The following is a 21,026-nucleotide window of genomic DNA, read 5'->3' as shown; positions in this document are numbered from 1 at the left end:
TACCACGTAGATACTCTGAATGTGGCCATCAGGAACCTGCCCTGCAGACCATCTGGTCTCCTCACATCCTTGTTTTCGCCTGGTTCTACCTTCCTCTCCCACCAAGCCATACCACAAAAGCCCAACCCCACTCTGCTTCTGACAATCAGGTGCCTTTCTGCTGCTCCCATTCCTCATTCCACATCCTGAGAGCCTAGCTGACATCACTGGCCAAACTCCAGAGTGTCAGTTTAACCCACAGCATGGTTCCAAATCATTGAGGCTACCATGTAGCTAGATTAATTTAAAGATCTCAAAGCTGGAGATTCTAGGAGGCTCTAGCCAGAAAAGACAGGGCCTCCTTGCCTGCTCACAGAGGAGGTATTTTTCTTTTGGTACAGCCAATACTGACCCCTCTGCCCCTGGGGCTCAGATGGTCCTTCGCTTGACAATCTCCACCATAAGTCATGATATGTATATATTTCACCTGTGAACAGCTTGCCCTCCTCCTTCTCCCCAGAGAAATATAGCAATCTCTAACACATTCCTCAGTATAAGGACCATGAGACTGCCACCATGGAGACTGAAGCGACTCTTCAGGCCCGCCCTATGAGCAGTTAACCCACTGGGAACGTGGAACCCAGCTTTGTGAGCAAGGCAATCCAGGGATGAGCATGACCTGGGAAGGGGCTGGCTATGGCAGCAAAGGCATCAGGGCTGTCACAGTCTTCTCTGCTTCATCTCATCAAAATAGAAAAGAATGATACAATGGCAGCTTCTCAGGACTTGAAGTCAGACAAATGTTAAATCCAAATACTATGTTTACCCCCCAATGACCTTGGGCAAGTCACTTAATCTCATTTCTATGCCTGTTATTTTTTATAATAAATAAATTAGAAAGGCAAAATAAGACTTGCTGGGAGGATTAAATTAGATACAGCTTGCAAAAATACATGGTCCCAGGGTCCTCTATGACGGTGGACTCTGAATTTAAAAGATTCCTCATTCAAGGTAAGGCAATAAACTCAATTATCAAGTCTCCCTGGTGATAGAAGTCAGATGTTTTGAGTGGTAGATTGAAAAAATATCCACAAATTCCTCTTCCTGCATTCATGCCCTTGCATTTCTACTATGAAAAAGTAGAATTCTGTATCCTTTGAACCTAGGTTTGCCTTGTGACTTGCTTTAGCCAACAGAATATTCCAAGAGTGATGCTAAACTAGTTCCAACTCCAGATCTCAAGCAGTTTGATATGATTCTGGTCTTGCTGTTATATTTCTAAGACTGCTATGTGAAAAACCTAACCTGAAGTTAAAATTGCTGGAAGAGATCACAGATGAAGAGGCCTCAGCCATCTGGGACATCCCACCGGAGTGCATCATAACCCAGCTAGCCCCAACTGACCCACCAGCTGGACACAAACACGGGTGCACAGACAGCCAAGATTAGTCACGTCCAGGCCAGACCAGAAGAATTACCCCGAGAATTGTAGTCCCAAGTGTCAACCCGTGGAACTGTAAACAAAATAAAGTTCAGTTGTTTTGACCACTTTGAGGGTTGCTCATTACACAGGAAATGCTTATTCCTACATCCTGGAAAAATCAAAATTGACAAAATCATTTAAAGTAATAATTTAATACCTCCCCTCAAAGAAACACTCCCTCAGTCTGCACAGAGCCATGGACTTTAATGACAGAATCACTCCTGGAATCTCCCGGATACTCTCCTGCTGGTCCGGAACAGTGACCAGAGGTGGGGAAGGATGCTCTCTACAGACGGCATCGTCCAGAGAAACCAGGTGACTATCCCTCCCTTCCACCGGCTCTCCCTAGGGAGACCCTCCTCATGCAACCCCAGCACAGAGATAATGCTTTAATTGCTGAAAATGATTTCCACAAGACTTCCAACTCCCTGGTTCCAGATGCCCAGTAGTAACACAGCATCATTAGCAGCATGGAAAAAGAGAAAGGACTGAATATGTCAGACAAGGCCTCCTTATACATTTGCTACCTCCCTTGACCTTAAAGCCAAGATTCTCATCTGTATACACAAGGCCCTTTCCAAAATGGCCTTATCCCACTCCAGTCTCATCCCTAGCTTCATCCGCCATAAACCTATCTTTGCAATGTCACATATCCCTATCCCTTTCCCTGTAAGACTCTTTCTTGCTTTCCTTTTCAGATAAACTCCTATTCATCCTTTCAAACCTGTTCAAATGTTCCATCTTTGAGAAGCAGTGTTGATTTCCCCAGGGATAAGCTAATTAGTCCTCCTTCTGGGATCCCACAATATCCTGAACATCCTTCTAGTACAACAAACATCACATTGCTTTTCACCTATTTATATGTCTGCATAAAAAAATAACCCCCTTTGGCTTTAAAAGATATTGCTTAGCTTTCTAGCAGATTGGACAATTATATTTCCTTTGGGTTTGTGGATTCATAGCCACCAAAAATAGTAAGAAGCTACCTGGAAATTTTCTGGGTGATGAAAAAAATCCAGCCCAGGGTGATAAAGGAAAGCAGAGGTATGGTGCTTGGGAAAGGTTATGAGTTGGAATTTGTGGGTTCTAGTCCAGGCTTGCCTCTATTTGGCTGTGTAACTTGGGGTGAGTCACCCCCTTTCTCTTGAACTTTACTAAATAGCACAGAAGTATGGATCACCCAACCCTTTTCTTCTGCCCTAAGGCAGCCAAGCTTCAGAAATATTCTCCCGGGGGCACCCTGGCTATCATCTTTATCAGACAATCAGGGGGACAGGCTTGTGGCTGAGGGGAGCACTCCTCTGAAGAGGGCTGCTGAAGCACAAAGCTGAGAGACAGAATGAACACAGTGGTGCATGCTCTGTCCGAGGGGGCTGAGGGCCAGCACAGACACAGAGGACTTGTGCTTTTTGTGTCACATACCTCTGTTGTCTTCTCTTCCTTCAGACAATCCCTATCCCCCATTCAAGCTGTGTCAACCTGAGGCTTCCTCCCATCTTTCACTGAGGATCCCAAAATGAAGTTTTATTTCAGATAACAGAAATATAGCAGTATAAACTCTTAGGGATACTTTATATACACTGATGTATATAAAATAACCCAACATCTTCTCATAATATTGAATGTTAATTTAGTTATGAATACATACTGAAATCATATCATACATAAAATATTGTTCATATATAGTGGGACTTTTTTTTTCCATGTGAATGAGTCAAGTGACAGCTTTGAGCTTTTATTTCACACAGAAACATAAATTCTGAGCAGCACAGAGCCAGGACCCCAAGGTCACATGACTCTCCCAAAGGAGGTGGGACTTCTGTTTCCAAAATAAGGAAGTCACAGCACCAGAGGTCCTCCTGGTATGCCTGGGAGAACAACTCTGAAAGCCAAGTACATTTTGTCCATCTGTCTTGAGCATGAAAGTTTCTGGTCCCTAGCAGGTAGGGGGCAAATTTACATCAATTTACTATCATCTTACATACCAGAAACTTTACAGATATTATCTCATTTAATTATCAAACCATCTCTGAGAGATAGGCCTTGTCCCAATTTTACAATTGGAGACTCAGGCTCCAAGAAGTCACTCATCACAGATTAGACAAGGCAGAGCAGAACTATGACTGGAACCCAAGCATGTCTGCCTCAAAAACCTATGCCCTTTCCACTCTGCTATACTCCTCTCTGATTCAATTGGGAATAAACAAGACAATTTTGCTTTAATTATTGAGATAAATTGATTATAAATAAAATATTACATAACAATGATCAGACTATAATAACAACCTGATCCTGGTCTCTAGCTCTGGACTCCAAAAATCTTGAAGGAGCTTCCTGGAAGCTAGCTCAGCTGCACTGAAAGTTTTAAGAAATATGATCTTGGGGTTGGCCTGTGGCATAGTAGGTTAAGCATCTACCTTTGGTGCCCACATCACACATGGGCACTGGTTCAAATCCTGGCTGCTCTACTTCTGATCCAGCTCCCCGCTAATGACCTGGGAAAGCAGTGGAAGATGACCCAACTGCTTGGGCCCCTGCACCCATGTGGGAGACCTGGGACAAGCTCCTGGTTTCGGATCGGCCCAGCTCCAGCCATTGCAGACATTTGTGGAGTGAATCTGCAGATGGAAGACCTCTCTCTCTCTGTCTCTCAATCTCTTTCTGTTACTGCCTTTCAAATAAATAAATAAATCTTTATTTAAAAAAAAGAAATATGATTTGGAGCAAAGTCAAGTGAAATGAAGTTTTTCTGGAGGCAGTTTCATTCTAAAGAGCAGTGGTTCTCAAACTTTGCTGCGAATTCAAATCATAAGTAGAGCTTTTAAATATCCTGATGCCCAGTCTATCTCCATATCAATTAAACCAGAGTTCCAGAAAGTTGGGTCCAAATAGCAGGATTAAAAAAAAATTCTCTGATTACAAGATACCACAAGTTTGAGGACCAGCAGTTAGAAAGAATGACCTCTTCCCCTGAGGCTGAGCCTGATAGCTCTGTCTCCTGTATCCTGAAGCTGAGAAAGGCAGGCTCACAGTTTTCAAAAGAGGCTCCAAGAAGTTACAACAAACTCTGAATGCAGCCATGATGAATTTTCCCTTTGTCAGGGAAAATGGCTTTCTCCCAACAGACAGAGGCTGTCCTGACACGCAGGTACCCAGGAAGCTGGTGCTGAGATGAAGACACATTTTTGCCTTCCCTACTCCCAACTCAAGGATCCAAAACAGGCTTAGGGTGCATCCAGAGGCCTGGCACTACAATGACTGCTGCTAGGGCCTAGCAAGCATGCTGAGCCCAAGACTTAGCAAGGCAGCAAGGGAGGGGGCCTAGACAGGGTAATTTACCCTTGAGACATGGACAGCAGGGAGAAGGCAACATGGGTACTAGAGGGCTGGGATAGGGGAGAAACCCCAAAGAGTTCTCAGAAAGCTGGCATTAGGTCAGCTCAGGCTACCAGGTAAGGACACATACATCCCATGTGCAGAAGCTTTTGTCCAGTGCTCAACAAGGTTAGGAAACCCTTCATTCCACAGTTCTTATGGAGAGCTCCATGAAACTTTCCAACTGGGGCCCAAGCTCTCGCCCCAAAACAGCAGTGACATCTCTTGAAGCAGCCTGAGCTCCCCTGTCTGTCCCCACTTGAAGAACCAAGGGGACACAGACTCCCACTGTTCCTTTAGCCATTTCCCTACCACACAGACAGTGGCACGGAGTCTCCAACAGAGGGAGGGACTTAGCTCTTATAAAACCTAGGTGCTATCTAAACCACTGAGCAATCCCTGATTTTCCCCGTAGTCACAGATAAGACACTACCTCCCTCAGCTTCTGCCAGGCACTGTGCATGGAGAAAGAGCACCTGGTTGGATCCTGTGACAGGCTGGCTAACCTCACTAACCATTCTGGCCCTCCCAGCCCAGGGCACCCCAGTTAAAGCCCCCACCACACAAGCCCCTGAAGCTTTCAGAGAAACATCACCTTAGAGAAACACTACAGCCATTCACCAGATGCCTAGTCCCTGCTAGAAACACAGATTTTGATCCAAGACACCGCCAGGCAAATGCTGTCTTTGCCCCTGGCTGCCAGCAGGCTTACCTGTGGCCCTGCTGCCCTGAGATTACAGCAACACCTGGGAGAGATGTCAGAGGAGAGAAGTCAGAGGAGCGACAGGTGAGACCACCACAGGTCCCCGAGGATGTTGCATACCAAGCGCCCAGGAACACCCGCCCCGCATGCTGCAGCCAGCTGGGCTGCAGGGCCTACGCTTCAGGGAGCTGGGTACTGGGTGGGGTAGGGGGCGCAGCCTGGAGCCTCTCCTCCTTTTTCTGATGCATCCTCAGCCAGGGCTGCGTTTCTCTAGCTCACCTGAGATGCTCCTTCAAGAAAGAGCTTGGTTGACTCCTCCTGTTCCTGTTTATCTCGAAGGCTCTGCAGCAATTTTCCCAAACTGAACAGCAAGAGGCAGACCTCAAAGAGGCGACTCTCTTCCTAGCTGCATCTCCTTCCTAATCCTCTGGGTGCCTTGGAATAGAAGCTCAGAAGGAAGAAAACGAGATTTTCAACTTTCAGGAACTAGCTCTGTCGCCTCTGCACAGCTCGGGAGGCCATCACTCTCAGTCTTTTAGGACTCGATCCAAAAATCCTTCAGCCCTCCATGTTCCCCAAAATGACAGTGCTCATGTGTGGCTGGAACCTGCCCCGATCCGGCAGCTCATTTAAATAGAGCTCATCACAACAACAGTGTTGGTGGAGAAGTGAGTAGCTGCAGGGCCCTGGGGACCCCCTGTTTATACGTAGGAAGAATGATGCAATCTGGGTATCAAAATAGCAATCCAGAATGGAATAACAGGCTCACGCAGCAGCGGTGCCTGCACAGCCAGAGCTCGAGTTGACACACTCTGTCAGCCCCACACTGCTGCAGCACGCAGATGCCAGGCACACACTCTCACCGCATCATTTTAAAAAACAGCAGGAGCCCGAGATATCCCTCCAGGCCCCCCAGCGCTGAAGGAGGGTGTAAGGGTGGGGGATGGGGGAGGGCCTGCGACAGACATTAAGATCTGTCTCCTACACACTCACCTGCTCCTGCCACTTCACCTGAAGTCCTTATCCTGTGACGTCACAGTCAGTTGCCATAGTGACCAATTGTCCGTCACAAGCAGAGGATTAGGACTTCAGATAGAGGAGACACATTTTTATGATGCACAAAGGTCCCGGGAGGTGTCCCTGGCAGCTAACTCTACCCCCCAGGGACATACAGGCATACACAAGCAGGGAAGAAAAAGGGGAAGAAAAAACAGGGCTGACTGGGAGGAAGGGCATTAGGAAGGGACAAGACTGCAAATACAGGATGATTTCAAAATCACAGAGCAATTGGACTGGGGGAAGTGGCAGGGAAGGAGTTGGAAAGATTGGCAAGGGAGGAAGCTCCTGAAAGACCCTGAATATTACACTAAGGAGCTCAACCTTTATCCTGGCGGGGGGGGGGGGGGGGGGCAGAGAGAGACAGCCTAACAAGATTCTGGAGAAAGGCTGAGCTGGGCTTTATAATTATCTTAAAGGACTGGGGAGAGGGAGGGCAGGGAGGAAGCTTGTCCAATTGAACATTAGTAGACTCCTGAATGCGGGGAGAGACAGAAAGAAGGGACAAAAGAGTTGATTCAAAAGGAACCAACACAGGGCCAGCACTGTGGCAGAGTGGGTAAAGCTGCTGCCTGCAGTGCCGGCATCCCATGTGGGTGCCAGTTCGAATCCCAGCTTTTCCACTTCTGATCTAGTTCTCTGCTATGGCCTGGGAAAGCAGTGGAAGATGGCCAAGTTCTTGGGCCCCTGCACCCACAAGGGAGACCCAGAAGAAGTTCCTGGCTCCTGGCTTCAGATTGGTGCAGCTCTGGCCAATGCAGCCATTAGGGAGTCACCATCAGATGGAAGACCTCTCTCTCTCTCTCTCTCTCTCTCTCTCTCTCTCTCTCTCTCTCCTTCTGCCTCTCTGTAACTCTGCCTTTCAAATAAAATGAATAAATCTTAAAAAAAAAAAAAAGGAACCAACAGGACACGATCAAAACAGGATGCTCATGGGTAGCAGTGGTATGTAAAAAAAAAAAAAAAGGAGTCAGGTGGATGGGTTGTCATGAGCAGAAACAGGTAAAGAGGAGGCAGAAGTCAGCAGTTGCCTAATTCCACCTTACTTGTGTCCTACTTTCTCTGATATCCATGCCCTCTTGAGATCAGGCCTTGGAGCTGGCATTGTGGTGGCAGCAGGTTAAACTGTGTGACTTTGGTATCTCATGTGGGTGCCAGTTCGAGTCCTGGCTGCTCCACTTTCCATCCAGCTCTCTACTGGTGTGCTTGGTATTTGGGCACCTACCACCCACGTGGTAAACCCAAAAGAAGCTCCTGACTTCCAGCATTGGCCTTACCCAGCCCCAGCTGTTGTAGACATTTGGGGAGTAAACCAGCAGATGAAAGATGTCTCTCTCTCTCTCTCTCAACTCTGCCTTCAAATAAAATGAATAAATCTTTAAGCAACAACAAAAAATCTGGGCTCATTCTGCCTTGCCTAGATCTGTGATCAGGAGGGTTTTTTAGAAATCCTCAATTTGCCAATCCAAATCTCTTGGGTATGATTGTGGGAAGAGGGATCTGTATTGTTAGCAAGTTTCCCAAATATTTCCTAGGCATTGAGACCAGCCCTCATTCAAGGACTAGCAATTGGGAACCAATGGCTAGGACAACTGTAGAAGCTTCCTAGCAGGTTTTATTGTATCCAGTCCTATCTCCTCCATTCACCCCTCTTACTAAGCCAGGATGACTATTTTTTAAAATACAGATTTGGTTATATTCCACTGATAAAAAAAATCTCCAGTGGATCTCACTATCCACAGAATAACTTAAATGGACTAAGATCCTGCACAAAATTTCCTTCTGAACAGAGTTCCCATTTTTCTCCTCCAAGCATCTCACACCATAGGCCAGGCAAAATTAACTCTATCTTACCCTAAATATTTGCTATTCCCTCTCCTCCAACACAACACTCTACCTGGGATTTCCTTCCATATTTTTCTGGCCCTGTATAGTTCCTGTACAATTATTCCTACCTGATGCCACTCACATGTTCAAACCCACCCAATTTCCCAAGAGTCTAAAATAGGATCAAAACTACAGCCTGTGTTTTTGTAAATAAAGCCTGCCATCATGGAACTCAGTTTACTGGAACACGGTCTTGCCCCCTCATCTCCGTATCATTTCTGGTTGTTTCTGTGTTACCACTGCAGAGTTGAGTAGCTATGACTTTATGATATGCAAAACCCAAAATATTTACTATCTAGCCCTTCACAGAACAAGTTTATCGACCTATAGTTTAAAGCAATAGCTTGTAAAATTACTCTCACTTCACCCTTTGGGGTTCAATCCTGACAATAGGGACTTTGCTTGTCTCCAAGCCTACTCCCATCCCTGTGAGCTCTCATTCTGATACCTGGTACACACCTGAGCTGGACCCTCAAGTCTGAGTAGGACAAGGACAGGGCATTCATGAAGAAGGAACAGCATAAACATAGGATTCTAAATGTCAAAATGTGAGGTCTCTTTGGAGATATTTTGTGAAGGCTAAAACATGCAGAGGAATGGCAGTAAATGAAGATGTGAAATGAGTTTGAGGTCATATTGGGAAGAACTCTGAAGGCCTGGCTAAGTTTCTGTTCTGAACTTCATCCAATGTAGAGCCTTGAAGTAGCTAGAAGTGTAGAAGGAATGGTCAGGACGAACCTAGAAGGTTTAGGAGCATAACCCACAGTGGCAATGGGTAAACTGAGGTCAGGAAAAATATCTCTGTAGGAAAGAACAGAGAATTATGAGATCAGGCCAGGGTACATAGCGACTGAGGGGCAGGACCAGCAGCAGATCTGAGCCAGGAGTCAGAACTTGTGTGTGAAGCTAGGTGACTGGCTGAAGATGGATACATGGTCTGCAGCCTTCAGAGCCCCATGCTCCCTGGAACTTGACTGTTGAATAAGCCTTTCTGTGCCAGTGGAATTCAGAAGGTACAGAAGGTATGAATGTGGGTGCATCTCATATAATAGACCCTCACTGATCCAAGTGGCACTTCTCTCTCTTTTTTTAAGATTTATTTATTCATTTATTTGAGATGTCAATTACAGATAGAGAGAGGCAAAGACAGAGCAAGAAAGAGGTCTTTGATCTGCTGGTTCATCCCCTGATGGCTGCAATGGGCAGAGCTGTGCTGAGCCGAAGCCAGGAGCTAGGAGCTTTTTCTGGGTCTCCCACGGGGTGCCGGGGCCCAAGCACTTAGGCCATATTCTATTGCTTTCCCAGGCCACAGCAGAGAGCTGAATCAGAAGAGGAGCAGCCAGGATTTGAACTGGTGCCCATATAGGATGCAGGCAGCGGCTTTACCCACTACGCCACAGCGCCAGACCCCTCTAACTCTTTTTTACCCCAAATCTCAATAGCCAACCATAAACTGATACATTGACATACTCCATGCAAAGCACTGACCACATTTCCAACTGTGCTGGAGGCAGGGGAAGGGGGGACACCAAGGGCAGCATCCTTGTCTAGAACTGCAGTTTCTGCTGGCCTTCAGGCCTAGGCAAGCCCCAGATTGTCAGGCAGGGGAGCTGGATTTTTTCCCCTGGCTCTGCAAGTGATCAATTACGCAACCTTCAGCAGAATCCTACCCATTTTTGGATTCCCAATGCCTCACTTATGCAGAGAGCAGGTGGAGATGAATTCTACAGGCTTTTCCTGCTCTCCAGCCTTTACAGTACTCAATTAGGACTAACCCCTGTGAATGATAGAGTCCCAGTGACAACAGGCCTCTCTGAGACCCCACCCAGCAATTACAAGCACCTAAAACTCCCTCCCTCAGCAACTGTGCTCTGACTGTAGCATTACTGGCTATATACAAGCAGTACCTGTGGCAACAAGCACATCCCCCAGAGCGCAGCCAGCCTCCTTCCTATTACCAGGAGAATTGCTCTCCCAGTAACGGGTACTTTTCTGAGGTGCCAGTGCTACTTGCAGGGCCCTAGAGAGCCAATTAAGGTGAGGGAACTGTTCATGAACTAAAAAAGCCACCCCATTGATAAGGCTCCAGAGCTCCAGCTTCTGCACCTGCTGCACATCCACAGCCCGGCTCAGCAGCCTGCCCCTCCACCTGGGAGACTTGGGTCACTGCTCACAACATACCCCACCAAGGATGGACATAACCCTTCATGACCTGGAATGAGAAAACAGCAGTCACTTGTCTCCCAGGTTCCAGACGCTAAGAATTTATCTCCTGCCTCCTAGTCTCACTCAAAACCATTATAGCCCCTCCAGCTGAGCTGCTCATTAAGAATCATTTCCCTCTCTGACTCTGAGGTTGTAGCATCTTGCATCAGTTCCCTCTCTTTGAATCTTCCCAAAGCCCCAAGGTTGCCCACCAAGGGATAGCAATTGCTTCCGCTTTCAGCACTGTTAAGTGTACAAAGGACATGCTGTGACCCTCCACCAGCTTCAGGAAGAATGGGCCTATCATGGTTATTTGGTGTTCTTAGAGATCATCAAGATCAGCCTTGAAAGCCAGAGAGAGCCTGGGATTTCCCCGTCAGTTAGTGTTGGAGCCTGGGATTGCCCTGTCATTTAGTGCGGGAGTCCACATGAGCCACAGAGGCTGTGACTTCAGACCAGGGCTCTTCCTCTATCCCAGTTGCATTTCCCATTTTGAAAATGAGGGGGGCGGCGCCGTGGCTCACTTGGTTAATCCTCTGCCTGCGGCGCTGGCATTCCATATGGGCGCCAGGTTCTAGTCCCAGCTGCCCCTCTTCCAGTCCAGCTCGCTGCTGTGGCCTGGGAAAGCAGTAGAGGATGGCCCAAGTGTTTGGGCCCTGCACCTGCATGGGAGACTAGGAAGAAGCACCTGGCTCCTGGCTTTGGATCAGCACAGTGCACCGGCCGTAGCGGCCATTTGGGGGGTGAACCAACGGAAAAAGGAAGACCTTTCTGTCTCTCTCTCTCTCTCTCTCACTGTCTATAACTCTACCTGTAAAAAAAAAAAAAAAAAAAAAAGAAAAGAAGAAAAGGAAAATACTAAACAAGTAGATTCTAGAATTTGTATCTGAGAATCAGTCTCACAGCCACAATTTGCATTTAGTCCATCTGAAGAGGAAAAAAAATGTTCCCGTTACTTAAATGGGGAAGGAAATAGCCAATTAATTCAGCCCCTCCCCCACCACCTAAAACAACAAATAAAATCACAGGAACCCTAAGAAGCTTGAAGGCAGAGCTAGCACATAGTAAATGTCAGTTTTCAGGGATGCTAGCTTCCTTAAGAACTTGCTACATTCATTTAACATATCACTATGGTACCCAATGACCAACTTTCCAGGTAGAATTTGACGTGGGATCATTTGTAATTAGACTTAAAAGCATATACAGGGGCTGGCGCTGTGGCGTAGTGGTGAAAGCCGCCGCCTGCAGTGCCGGCATCCTATATGGGTGCCAGTTCAAGTCCCGGCTGCTCCACTTCTGATCCAGCTCTCTGTTATGGCCTAGGAAAGTAGTGGAGGATGGCCCAAGTCTGTGGGCCTCTGCACTCACGTGGGAGACCCAGAAGAAGCTCCTGGCTCCTGGCTTCAAAATGGCGCAGTTCCGGCAGTTGCAACCAACTGGGGAGTGAACTAGCGGATGGAAGACCTCTCTCTCTGTCTCTCTTTCCTTCTCTTTCTGTGTAACTCTTTCAAATAAATAAATAAATCTTTTAAAAAAAAAAGCATATACAGATGCTCTTCAATTTATGCTAGAGTTATGTCTTGATAAATCTATAGTAAACTGAAAATATCATTAAGCTGAAAATACATGTAGTACACTTAACCTACTGAATATGATTGCTTAATCAAACCTATCCCTTTTTTTAATTTTTAAAAAAGAGGCTTTTTAAATCTGAAATACACAGTTACAGAGAGGGAGAGATAGATCTTTCATCTGCTGGTTCATTTGTCAAATGGTCACAGACTTGGCCATACCCAGAGCCTGGAACTCTATTCTGGTCTCCCATATGAATAGTAGGGGCCAAAGCACTTGGGCCATCTTCCACAGCTTTTACAGTCACATTAGCAAGAAGCTGGATTGGAAGTGGGACAGCCAGGACTCGAAATAGCACTCATATGGGAGGCTAGTGTTGCAAGCGGTAGCTTAACCCGCTGCACCACAATGCCAGCCCCAACCTAACCTGTCTTAAGTGTGTCCAGAACACTCACATCAACCTACAGTTGGATAAAATCATCTAACATAAATAATTCATAATGAAGTATTGAACATCTCTTGTAGTTTACTAAAAGTGAAAAACAGAATGACTATATAGGCATTCTTTCACATCATCTTAAAGCCAAAAAATCATAAATTGAACAATTTTAAGTAGAAAGATCCCTATAGCCCCAAGTAGATATTCTCAGTGGTTAAGTAGATCCATCTCCAATATCAGTCATTCTGCAGCTCTAGTCACCCCTCTACATGGCTAGGCCATTGTGTACCCAGCATACTCCCACCTTTACTTTGGTCTTCCCATCACCAGCTGTTGAGGATCATGCCCAGCTAATCTCTTCAAGACCCTTACAGGTGACACAGACTCATTTTCCAAGCATACTGGAATAGCTAGGGAGAATCTCAGCTAGGCTGTGGCTGTATTAATTAAGGATTTGCATTTGATCCAGCAATAGGAAATGTAATTAATATGTCAAGGAGACATCTGTATTCACATGTCCACTGCAGCGGCACTCACAAACATAGGGACTCAATATGTCTATCAACAGACAAATGAATGCTTACTGGTTAAGGTGCATGTTAAGGGACCAGCGCTGTGGTATAGTGGGTAAGGCTGCTGTCTGCAGTATCAGCATCCCATTTGGGTGCTGGCTCAAATCCTGGCTACTCCACTTCCAATCCAGCTCTCTGCTATGGCCTGAGAAACCAGCAGAAGATGGCCCAAGTGCTTGGGCCCCAGCACCCGTGTGGAAGACCTGGAAGAAGCTCCTGGCTCCTGGCTTCAGAAAGGCACAGCTCTGGCCACTATGGCCATTTGGAGAGTGAACCAGTGGATGGAAGACCTTTTTCTCTCTCTCTCTCTGCCTCTGTAACTCTTGCCTTTCAAGTAAATAAATAAAATATTTTTTAAAGGTGCATGTTAAAACAAAAAAAGTCCCATATAAGAGTATCAGGGTTTGGTATATGCCTCTGGTTCTTGACTCCAGTTTCCTGCTAACTGACTCTGGGATGCAGTAGTGGTGGTGAAAGTAATTGAATTCTTGCCACTCATGTGGAAGGCCTGGATTGAATTCCTGGTTCCTGATTTAGGCCTGGCTCAGCCCTAGCTGTTCTTGCATTTGGGGAATAAACCAACTGATGGGAGCTCATTTTCTTGGTCACTCTTCCCCTCACTCCCCATTTCTCTGTCTCTCAAAAAAAAAAAAAAAAAAGGATAAAAATTGAAAAAATAGGGCTGGCACCGCAGCTCACTAGGCTAATCCTCTGCCTGCAGCGCTGGCACACCGGGTTCTAGTCCCGGTCGGGGCTCTGGATTCTGTCCTGGTTGCTCCTCTTCCAGTCCAGCTCTCTGCTGTGGCCCGGGAAGGCAGTGGAGGATGGCCTAGGTCCTTGGGCCCTGCACCCACATGGGAGACCAGGAGGAAGCACCTGGCTCCTGGTTTGGATCGGCGCAGTGCGCCAGCCACAACACACCGGCCATAGCGGCCACTTGGCGGGTGAACCAACGGAAAAAGGAAGACCTTTCTCTCTGTCTCTGTCTCTCTCTCACTAACTGCCTGTCAAAAAAAAAATTGAAAAAATAGTTTAATGAATAAAGGAAACACCACACACATACACAGAGGAATAGCACTCAGCTATCCACAAGAAGAAAACCCTGTCATTTACAAAACATGGATGAACCTGAAGAACACTATGTTAAGTGAAATAAATCTGGTATAGAAAGACAAATGAATACCTCATGATCTCACTAACAGGTGGAATCTAAACATGTTGATCTCATAGAAGTAGAAGGGTGATTGCTAGGAGCTGTTGGTAAGGGGGAGTGGTCGGGGAGATGTTGGTCAAAGGATACAAAATTTCAGTTGGATAGGAGGAATAATTTCAACAGATCTTATGTATGGTATAGTTACTCTAGTTATAATATGGTTTTCTTGAAAACTTCTGAGAGTGGATAAAGAGTGTTTTCACTATGAAAGGCGATTCTTATGCAAATGGGCTGGACTTAGTCACTCCACAATTACTTACACTTCAAAACATTCTATACACAGTAAACACATACAATTGTATTTGTCAATTAATGAAACTTTTAATTAAAAATGAATAAAGATTTGCATTTGGTGGATCCGGCCGCAAGCTTTGTTCTTTCCTCAGAGATTCTCCATGGAGTCAGCTCAGGGATTGGCAGTGACTGAGGACTCCCTCCCTAAGCAAAGTTCTCCAATCTACAGAGGTCAAATCTTGAGTTTTACCTGACCAGGCCCTTAGTAGTTATTAGACCTCAGACTCTTAGTTTCCCATTCTCCAGGTTTCTCATCTATAATCATCATACATATGAAATTTAGAAAAGACAATATAGCACAAGTGCCTAGTACAACATTTAACAAGGAAATACCTACTAAATGTGTTTTGTGCCTCCAACTGGAAGACTAGAAAAGGGGCAGCACCTCAAGTGAGGAAAGCCTTCCAGGCCAGAGTACTGGGGGGTCTTTGTGGGTTCACTGACTAAGTCACTTGTTCAGCAAATATTCACTTGCGCCCTGTCACAAATCATGTTCTGTGTTGGGCTGTGGGGTTGTGGAAATGGAAGGCACAGTCCCGCCTAACGAGATGCCCACTCCCTGCCATCCTCTCGGTTTCAAGCCCTGGCACTGGAGTACAAACTTGCAGGAGTTCCAGTGAGGGATTATAGTAGAAAAGTATCTAAAAAAAATCCTGAGCCCAGACAAAGCCCCTTTTCATTCAACACAATAACTTCTCAGCACTGCCCAGCAACCAGGAGAAATAAATTCATGGAAATGGATTCACCCCCATGTGATCAATGTGGTACCATCTAGCTGGAGACATTGCCGCTAGGAACCTATTTATTCCTCAGTCTCTATCCATCTCCCCTGCTATTCCTCTACCTGCTAGCACATTTTACCTTCAAGAACCACAGATTGGCAGAAAGGATAAATCTTCCAGAAAGTCTGTGCTCCTATTCTGCTATATAAGGTGGCAGCATTAAAAAGCTCTTTCCACTGAACCAGAATCCCAAACATGTCTTCTCAAACCACAGACCAGGAAAGTCTACATTCAGGTATCAAATTGCCAGAGATGGGTGACAGCTCTGCCTTTTATCAGATAGCTCATTCAGGGGCCTTTCTTTTAGTTCTTCAGAAAATATTCAGTGAGCAGCTGATAGCCAGCAGTCCTAACACATGGAGACCTTCCCAGAATTGTTCCTTTGCTTGAAATTTTAAAATTTTTCTCTTGTTCCATTATTATAATCTATTTACTTAACTGTTAACTGCCCTTAGAAGAGGGACTCCTTGAAGTCAAGGACCCTGTGTTTTCTTCTCTGGACCCTAAATGGCATAGGACCTGGCACAGAGTAGACAATTTATACCTGTGGAGGAGACTAGATATACAAGCCAACGAGACTACAATGCAAAGAGTCCTAATAACCGCAAGTGATAAAGGGGGAGCTTACTCTACTCTTCACCCATAAACACACACGTGGAAGGTAACAATGGTTTAGCCATACTATGGGATGTATCAAAAAAAAAAAAAAAAGATGCAACTTTTTAAGAAATTGCCTATCTGACTCTAAATCGAGCACATTTATATCTAACAGGCTCCCCGACACATACACTCCATTTCAATTTCACAGGTTCTAAATAATAGCACCGTTATACATCTCTTAGTTTCTTACTGTACACTAGGCACAGTATAAAATGCTTTATGTATGCACTCTTGGCCGGCGCCGTGGCTCAATAGGCTAATCCTCCACCTTGCGGCGCCGGCACACCGGGTTCTAGTCCCGGTCGGGGCGCCGGATTCTGTCCCGGTTGCCCCTCTTCCAGGCCAGCTCTCTGCTATGGCCAGGGAGTGCAGTGGAGGATGGCCCAGGTGCTTGGGCCCTGCACCCCATGGGAGACCAGGAAAAGCACCTGGCTCCTGGCTCCTGCCATCGGATCAGCGCGGTGCGCCGGCTGCAGCGGCGGCCATTGGAGGGTGAACCAACGGCAAAGGAAGACCTTTCTCTCTCTGTCTTTCTCTCTCACTGTCCACTCTGCCTGTCAAAAAAAAAAAATGCTTTATGTATGCACTCTTGTTTAATCTTTACAACATCCTATGAATTACTACTTCATCATCCCCACCTAGAAAAAACCTCATGCATAAATAAATGAAGCAAGTCAGCAAGTGGCAACAGATCAGAGCAGACTGTTCAGATGCTCAGAGATATGCACACCAAAGTTTATGTTTTTATTCTCTATCATACTTAAAATAACAAACACTATGATTCTAATAACTGTCATTAATAAGAATTTAATGTTCAGGTTTTAGAGTAAAAAAAGCCTAGAGATGTACATCATTGTTCACATTAAAAATCTTAACTGAGATCAAAGATCTAAAGATAAGAGCTAAAACTCTCCTAAGGGTTTTTATAAAATCCTTTGAAGAAAACATAAGGGGAAAGCCTCATGACGATGGATTGGGCACTGATTTCTTGGATATGACACTAAAAGCACAGGCAAGAAAAGAAAAATTAGATGATATATATAATCAGAATTAAAAACTTTTTTACTTCAAAGGAAACAACAGAATGGAAAAGCAACCCAGAGCATGGGAGAAAATATTTCCAAATAAGGGATTGATATCTAGAATATATAAAGAACTCTCACAATTCAACAACAACAAAAATCATTATAAAATAGGTAATGATGTCAGCATTGTGGTACTAAAAGTTCAATTCCTCTCTGGGATGCCTGCATTCCATATTGGAGTTCTTGGGATCATGTCCCACTGCCACTTCTGATCCAGCTTCCTGCTAATGTGTTTGAGAGGGAGAAGATGATGATCAGGTGCTTGGGTTGCTGACACCCATGTACCAGACCCAGATGGAGTTTCTGACTCCTGACCTCAGCCTGGCCCAGCCCTGGCTGTTGCAGGTATTCGTGGAATAAACCAGCAAATGGAAACTCTCTCTCTCTCTCTCTCTCTCTCTCCCTCTCTCTCTCTTTTTCCTCTATGTTTCCATCTATCTGTCACTCTGCCTTTCAAAGAAATAAAACTTAAGAAAGGGACTGGCACTGTGGTGCAGCAGGTTAAAGCCCCAGCCTGCAGTGTTGGCATCCCATATGGGTGCCAGTTCAAGTCCTGGCATCTCCACTTCCGATCCAGCTCCCTGCTAATAGGCCTGGGAAAGCAATGGAGCATGGCCCAAGTCCTTAGGCCCCTGCAACCACATGGGAGATCCAGAAGAAGTTCCTGGCTCCTGTTTTGGATTGGCTCAGCTCATTTGGGGAGTGAACTAGCAGATGGAAGACCTCTCTCTCTCTTTCTCTCTCTGCAACTCTTTCAAATAAATAAAGTAAATATTTTTTGAAAAATAATTTTAAAAATACTTATAGGCAAAACTGAACAACATACTCTCCCTGTCCCTGGCAATCACCATTCTACTGCCTATCTCTATACATCTGGCTACTCTAGATACTTCATGTAATCAGAATCATATAGTCTTTGGCCTTTTGTGATTGGCTAACTTCATTCAGCATAATGCCTTCAATATTGTAATATGTCAGAATTTCCTTCGTTACTAAAGTTAAATATCCTATTGTACGTATAAACCACATTTTATTCATCCATTCATCTGTCTATGAACAGTTGGGTTTCTTCCACCTTTGGGCTCTTGTGAATAAAGCTGCTATGAACACAGGCATAGACAGCTCTTTCTCACTCAGCTCTAAATTCTTTCAGGTTCATCAGTATATCCAGAAATGGACCAACTGGATCATAGAGTAATTTTGTTTTTAATCTTTTGAGGAACCACCATATCGCTTTCTGTAGAGGCAATATTACTATACATTCCTTCCAACAGTTTTACGTTTTAACATCCTTGCCAACATTTGTTACTTTCTTCACTTTTTGTTTCTTTGATTACCTTCCTAGTGGATTATATTCAACAATGCTAGAACTTCAAAGACATATATACGAGGGCCAGCGCTGCGGCATAGTGGGTAAAGCCACTGACTGCAGTGCCAGCATCCCATATGGGCACCGGTTCAAGACACAGCTGCTCCACTTCCAATCCAACTCCCTGCTATAGCCTGGGATAGCAGTGGAGGATGGCCCAAGTCCTTGGGCCCCTGCACCCACGTGGGAGACCCGGAAGAAGCTCCTGGCCCCTGGCTTCAGATCGGTGCAGCTCAGGCCATTGCAGCCAATTGGAGAGTGAACCAGTGGATGGAAGACCTCTCTCTCTCTCTGCCTCTGCCTCTCTGTAACTCCGCCTTTCATATAATAAATAAATATTTAAAAAAAGACACATATATGATTCATCTTATTTATAAAACTTAGCTTCCTGGATTTCCAAGCATTCTTTAAGTAACTAGAATGCCTGTTTGAAGTATTGAAGTATTTAAAAAGAAAATACTTCATGTATAAAGGTAAACATAAAGGCAAATATCATCAAAGTGTAGAAATAAGTTCAGTCATCGAAGGCCCTAAAGTCATTGTTGCAATGCACTCCATCTATAAGTTAAAATTAAAGGCTTTAATGAAGAACTAAGTTTAAGTTATAAACTTAAGAATCATACATTAACATGAAAAATCAAAGTAGATTGTATATTTTCTGTGCTCCAAACTCTAGTCAGACTCAGAGAGGTTAAATAGCCCATCCATGGGTTCAGGGGGCTCTAACTCCAGATCAAAAGCCTACTCTTTTTTTTTTTTTTTTTTTTTTGACAGGCAGAGTTAGACAGTGAGAGAGAGAGAGAGAGAGACAGAGAGAAAGGTCTTCCTTCCCTTGGTTCACCCCCAAAATAGCCGCCATGCTGCACCGATCCGAAGCTTGGAGCCGGGTGCTTCCTCCTGCTCTCCCATGCGGGTGCAGGGCCCAAGCACTTGGGCCATCCTCCACTGCCTTCCCGGGCCACAGCAGAGAGCTAGACTGGAAGAGGAGCAACCGGGACAGAATCTGGGGCCCCGACCAGGACTAGAACCTGGGGTGCCAGCGCTGCAGGTGGAGGATTAGCCAAGTGAGCCGCAGCGCCAGCCAAAAGCCTACGCTTAACTGCAAAGCCTCAAAGAGAGCCTAGATCTGTGCTACAAATCACTTTAGAAATACGGTGGAGGGCAAAACAAACAGAAAAAAATCAATAATGATGCTTCCAAGTATTGCCATGCAGTTAACTTTATCATTGTACAGTTTAATTCAAAGGATACACACTGTACCTCTGTTACGTGCCCTGTGCTACAATACTGAAATGAAGGAAATTGTCTCCTGTCACCAAGGACTTCACAGTTCTCCATGCGATTGTTTCCTAGGAAACCTGACATTCAGGAGCAAGACACATGCTCTCCCCTGCTGGGCAGCAGCTTCCATCGTGAACAGTTCACTAGTCAGTGTGATCCTGTTCAGAATGTGTTCCTGACCAACATGGGGAGGCCAGCCGTTCTCCCTCCACCTCGAAGATCTGGGGAGTAGGACACATCCTCTCCATTTCACAAATCAGCCAAACCTTGAACCAATCTGGGCTTCTTAATCTGTCACCAATTTAAGGAGATCCCAAACATGAAAAGTCCCAGCTTGCAAAACATATATTAGGTTTCAGGAGGATTGCGTTTGTTTCATTGATTCCCCAAAGATTTGCTTTCAACAGTGAGTGCCCTTTGGGCACTTAAATTCTGATTCTTTATGCACCTGAAATTCAGTTCCTGTAAAAGAGGAAGATGCCTGTTTTGCACAAGGAGATGAACTTATGGTGCTTTTGTACTTACCACCTGGGACAGACCCATGAGCTGTGGCTACGTGCCTCAGTTCCTGGATCAGACCCTGGAAACAGTCCTTACAGAGCAAATGCTGGCAGGGTAGAAGTCGAGAGCCCACTTGTCGCAGGTCCTGTTGGCACAATGAGCAGGTCAGTACCACGGCCTCCTTCTGTCCATTCTGAGAGCTGTGTTTCTGGTCAGCCAGGGACTGCCACACATCTGTGCCTGGGGCTTTTCCATTGATATCCTCAGGTGTGAAGCAGCGTGTAGAGCGAGCAAGCTCCACTCCCTGTAAATGAAGCATAAAGCAGGGTGGTATATTTCTTTCAGATAGAGGAAGTTCATTGACAGGCCAGTGAGGCCTCAGAAGCCTGGGCCATGTCTCTCCTCAGAGCTGGAGGTTCACGCCCCAGCTACAAACTGCATCTCTGCTGTAGAAAACGAAGCCTGGAGGTGTTTGCTAGGTTATATGTTTCGTATGGGTTTGGTTTGTTTTTGGAAACAAACCTTGTTGCCTCTCCCTACTTGGTACATAAGTCTGATTGAAGATTTTCA

General features: G+C 45.5%; 1 protein-coding gene across 12 annotated transcripts in view; it reads right to left on the bottom strand.

Annotated features, from left to right (window-relative positions):
• The window catches only part of TRIM66 (tripartite motif containing 66), an 82,851-nt gene that overhangs the window by 46,762 nt on the left and 15,063 nt on the right, over positions 1-21,026 (bottom strand). For 2 of the 12 annotated variants that reach the window (XM_008265793.4, XM_051824032.2), the window contains exon 1: positions 5,820-6,517. Coding sequence is in view for 1 of the 12 variants with exons in the window: in XM_070073681.1 (XP_069929782.1) it covers positions 20,484-20,498 (15 nt within the window). In the remaining 11 variants the exon portion in view is untranslated. The other 10 variants (XM_017345211.3, XM_051823944.2, XM_051824013.2 and 7 more) reach the window with 9 other exon arrangements.

Source organism: Oryctolagus cuniculus, chromosome 1 (genome assembly GCF_964237555.1).
Source record: "Oryctolagus cuniculus chromosome 1, mOryCun1.1, whole genome shotgun sequence".
Lineage (NCBI taxonomy): Eukaryota > Metazoa > Chordata > Mammalia > Lagomorpha > Leporidae > Oryctolagus > Oryctolagus cuniculus.
This window is presented reverse-complemented; position numbering and strand designations above follow the sequence as displayed.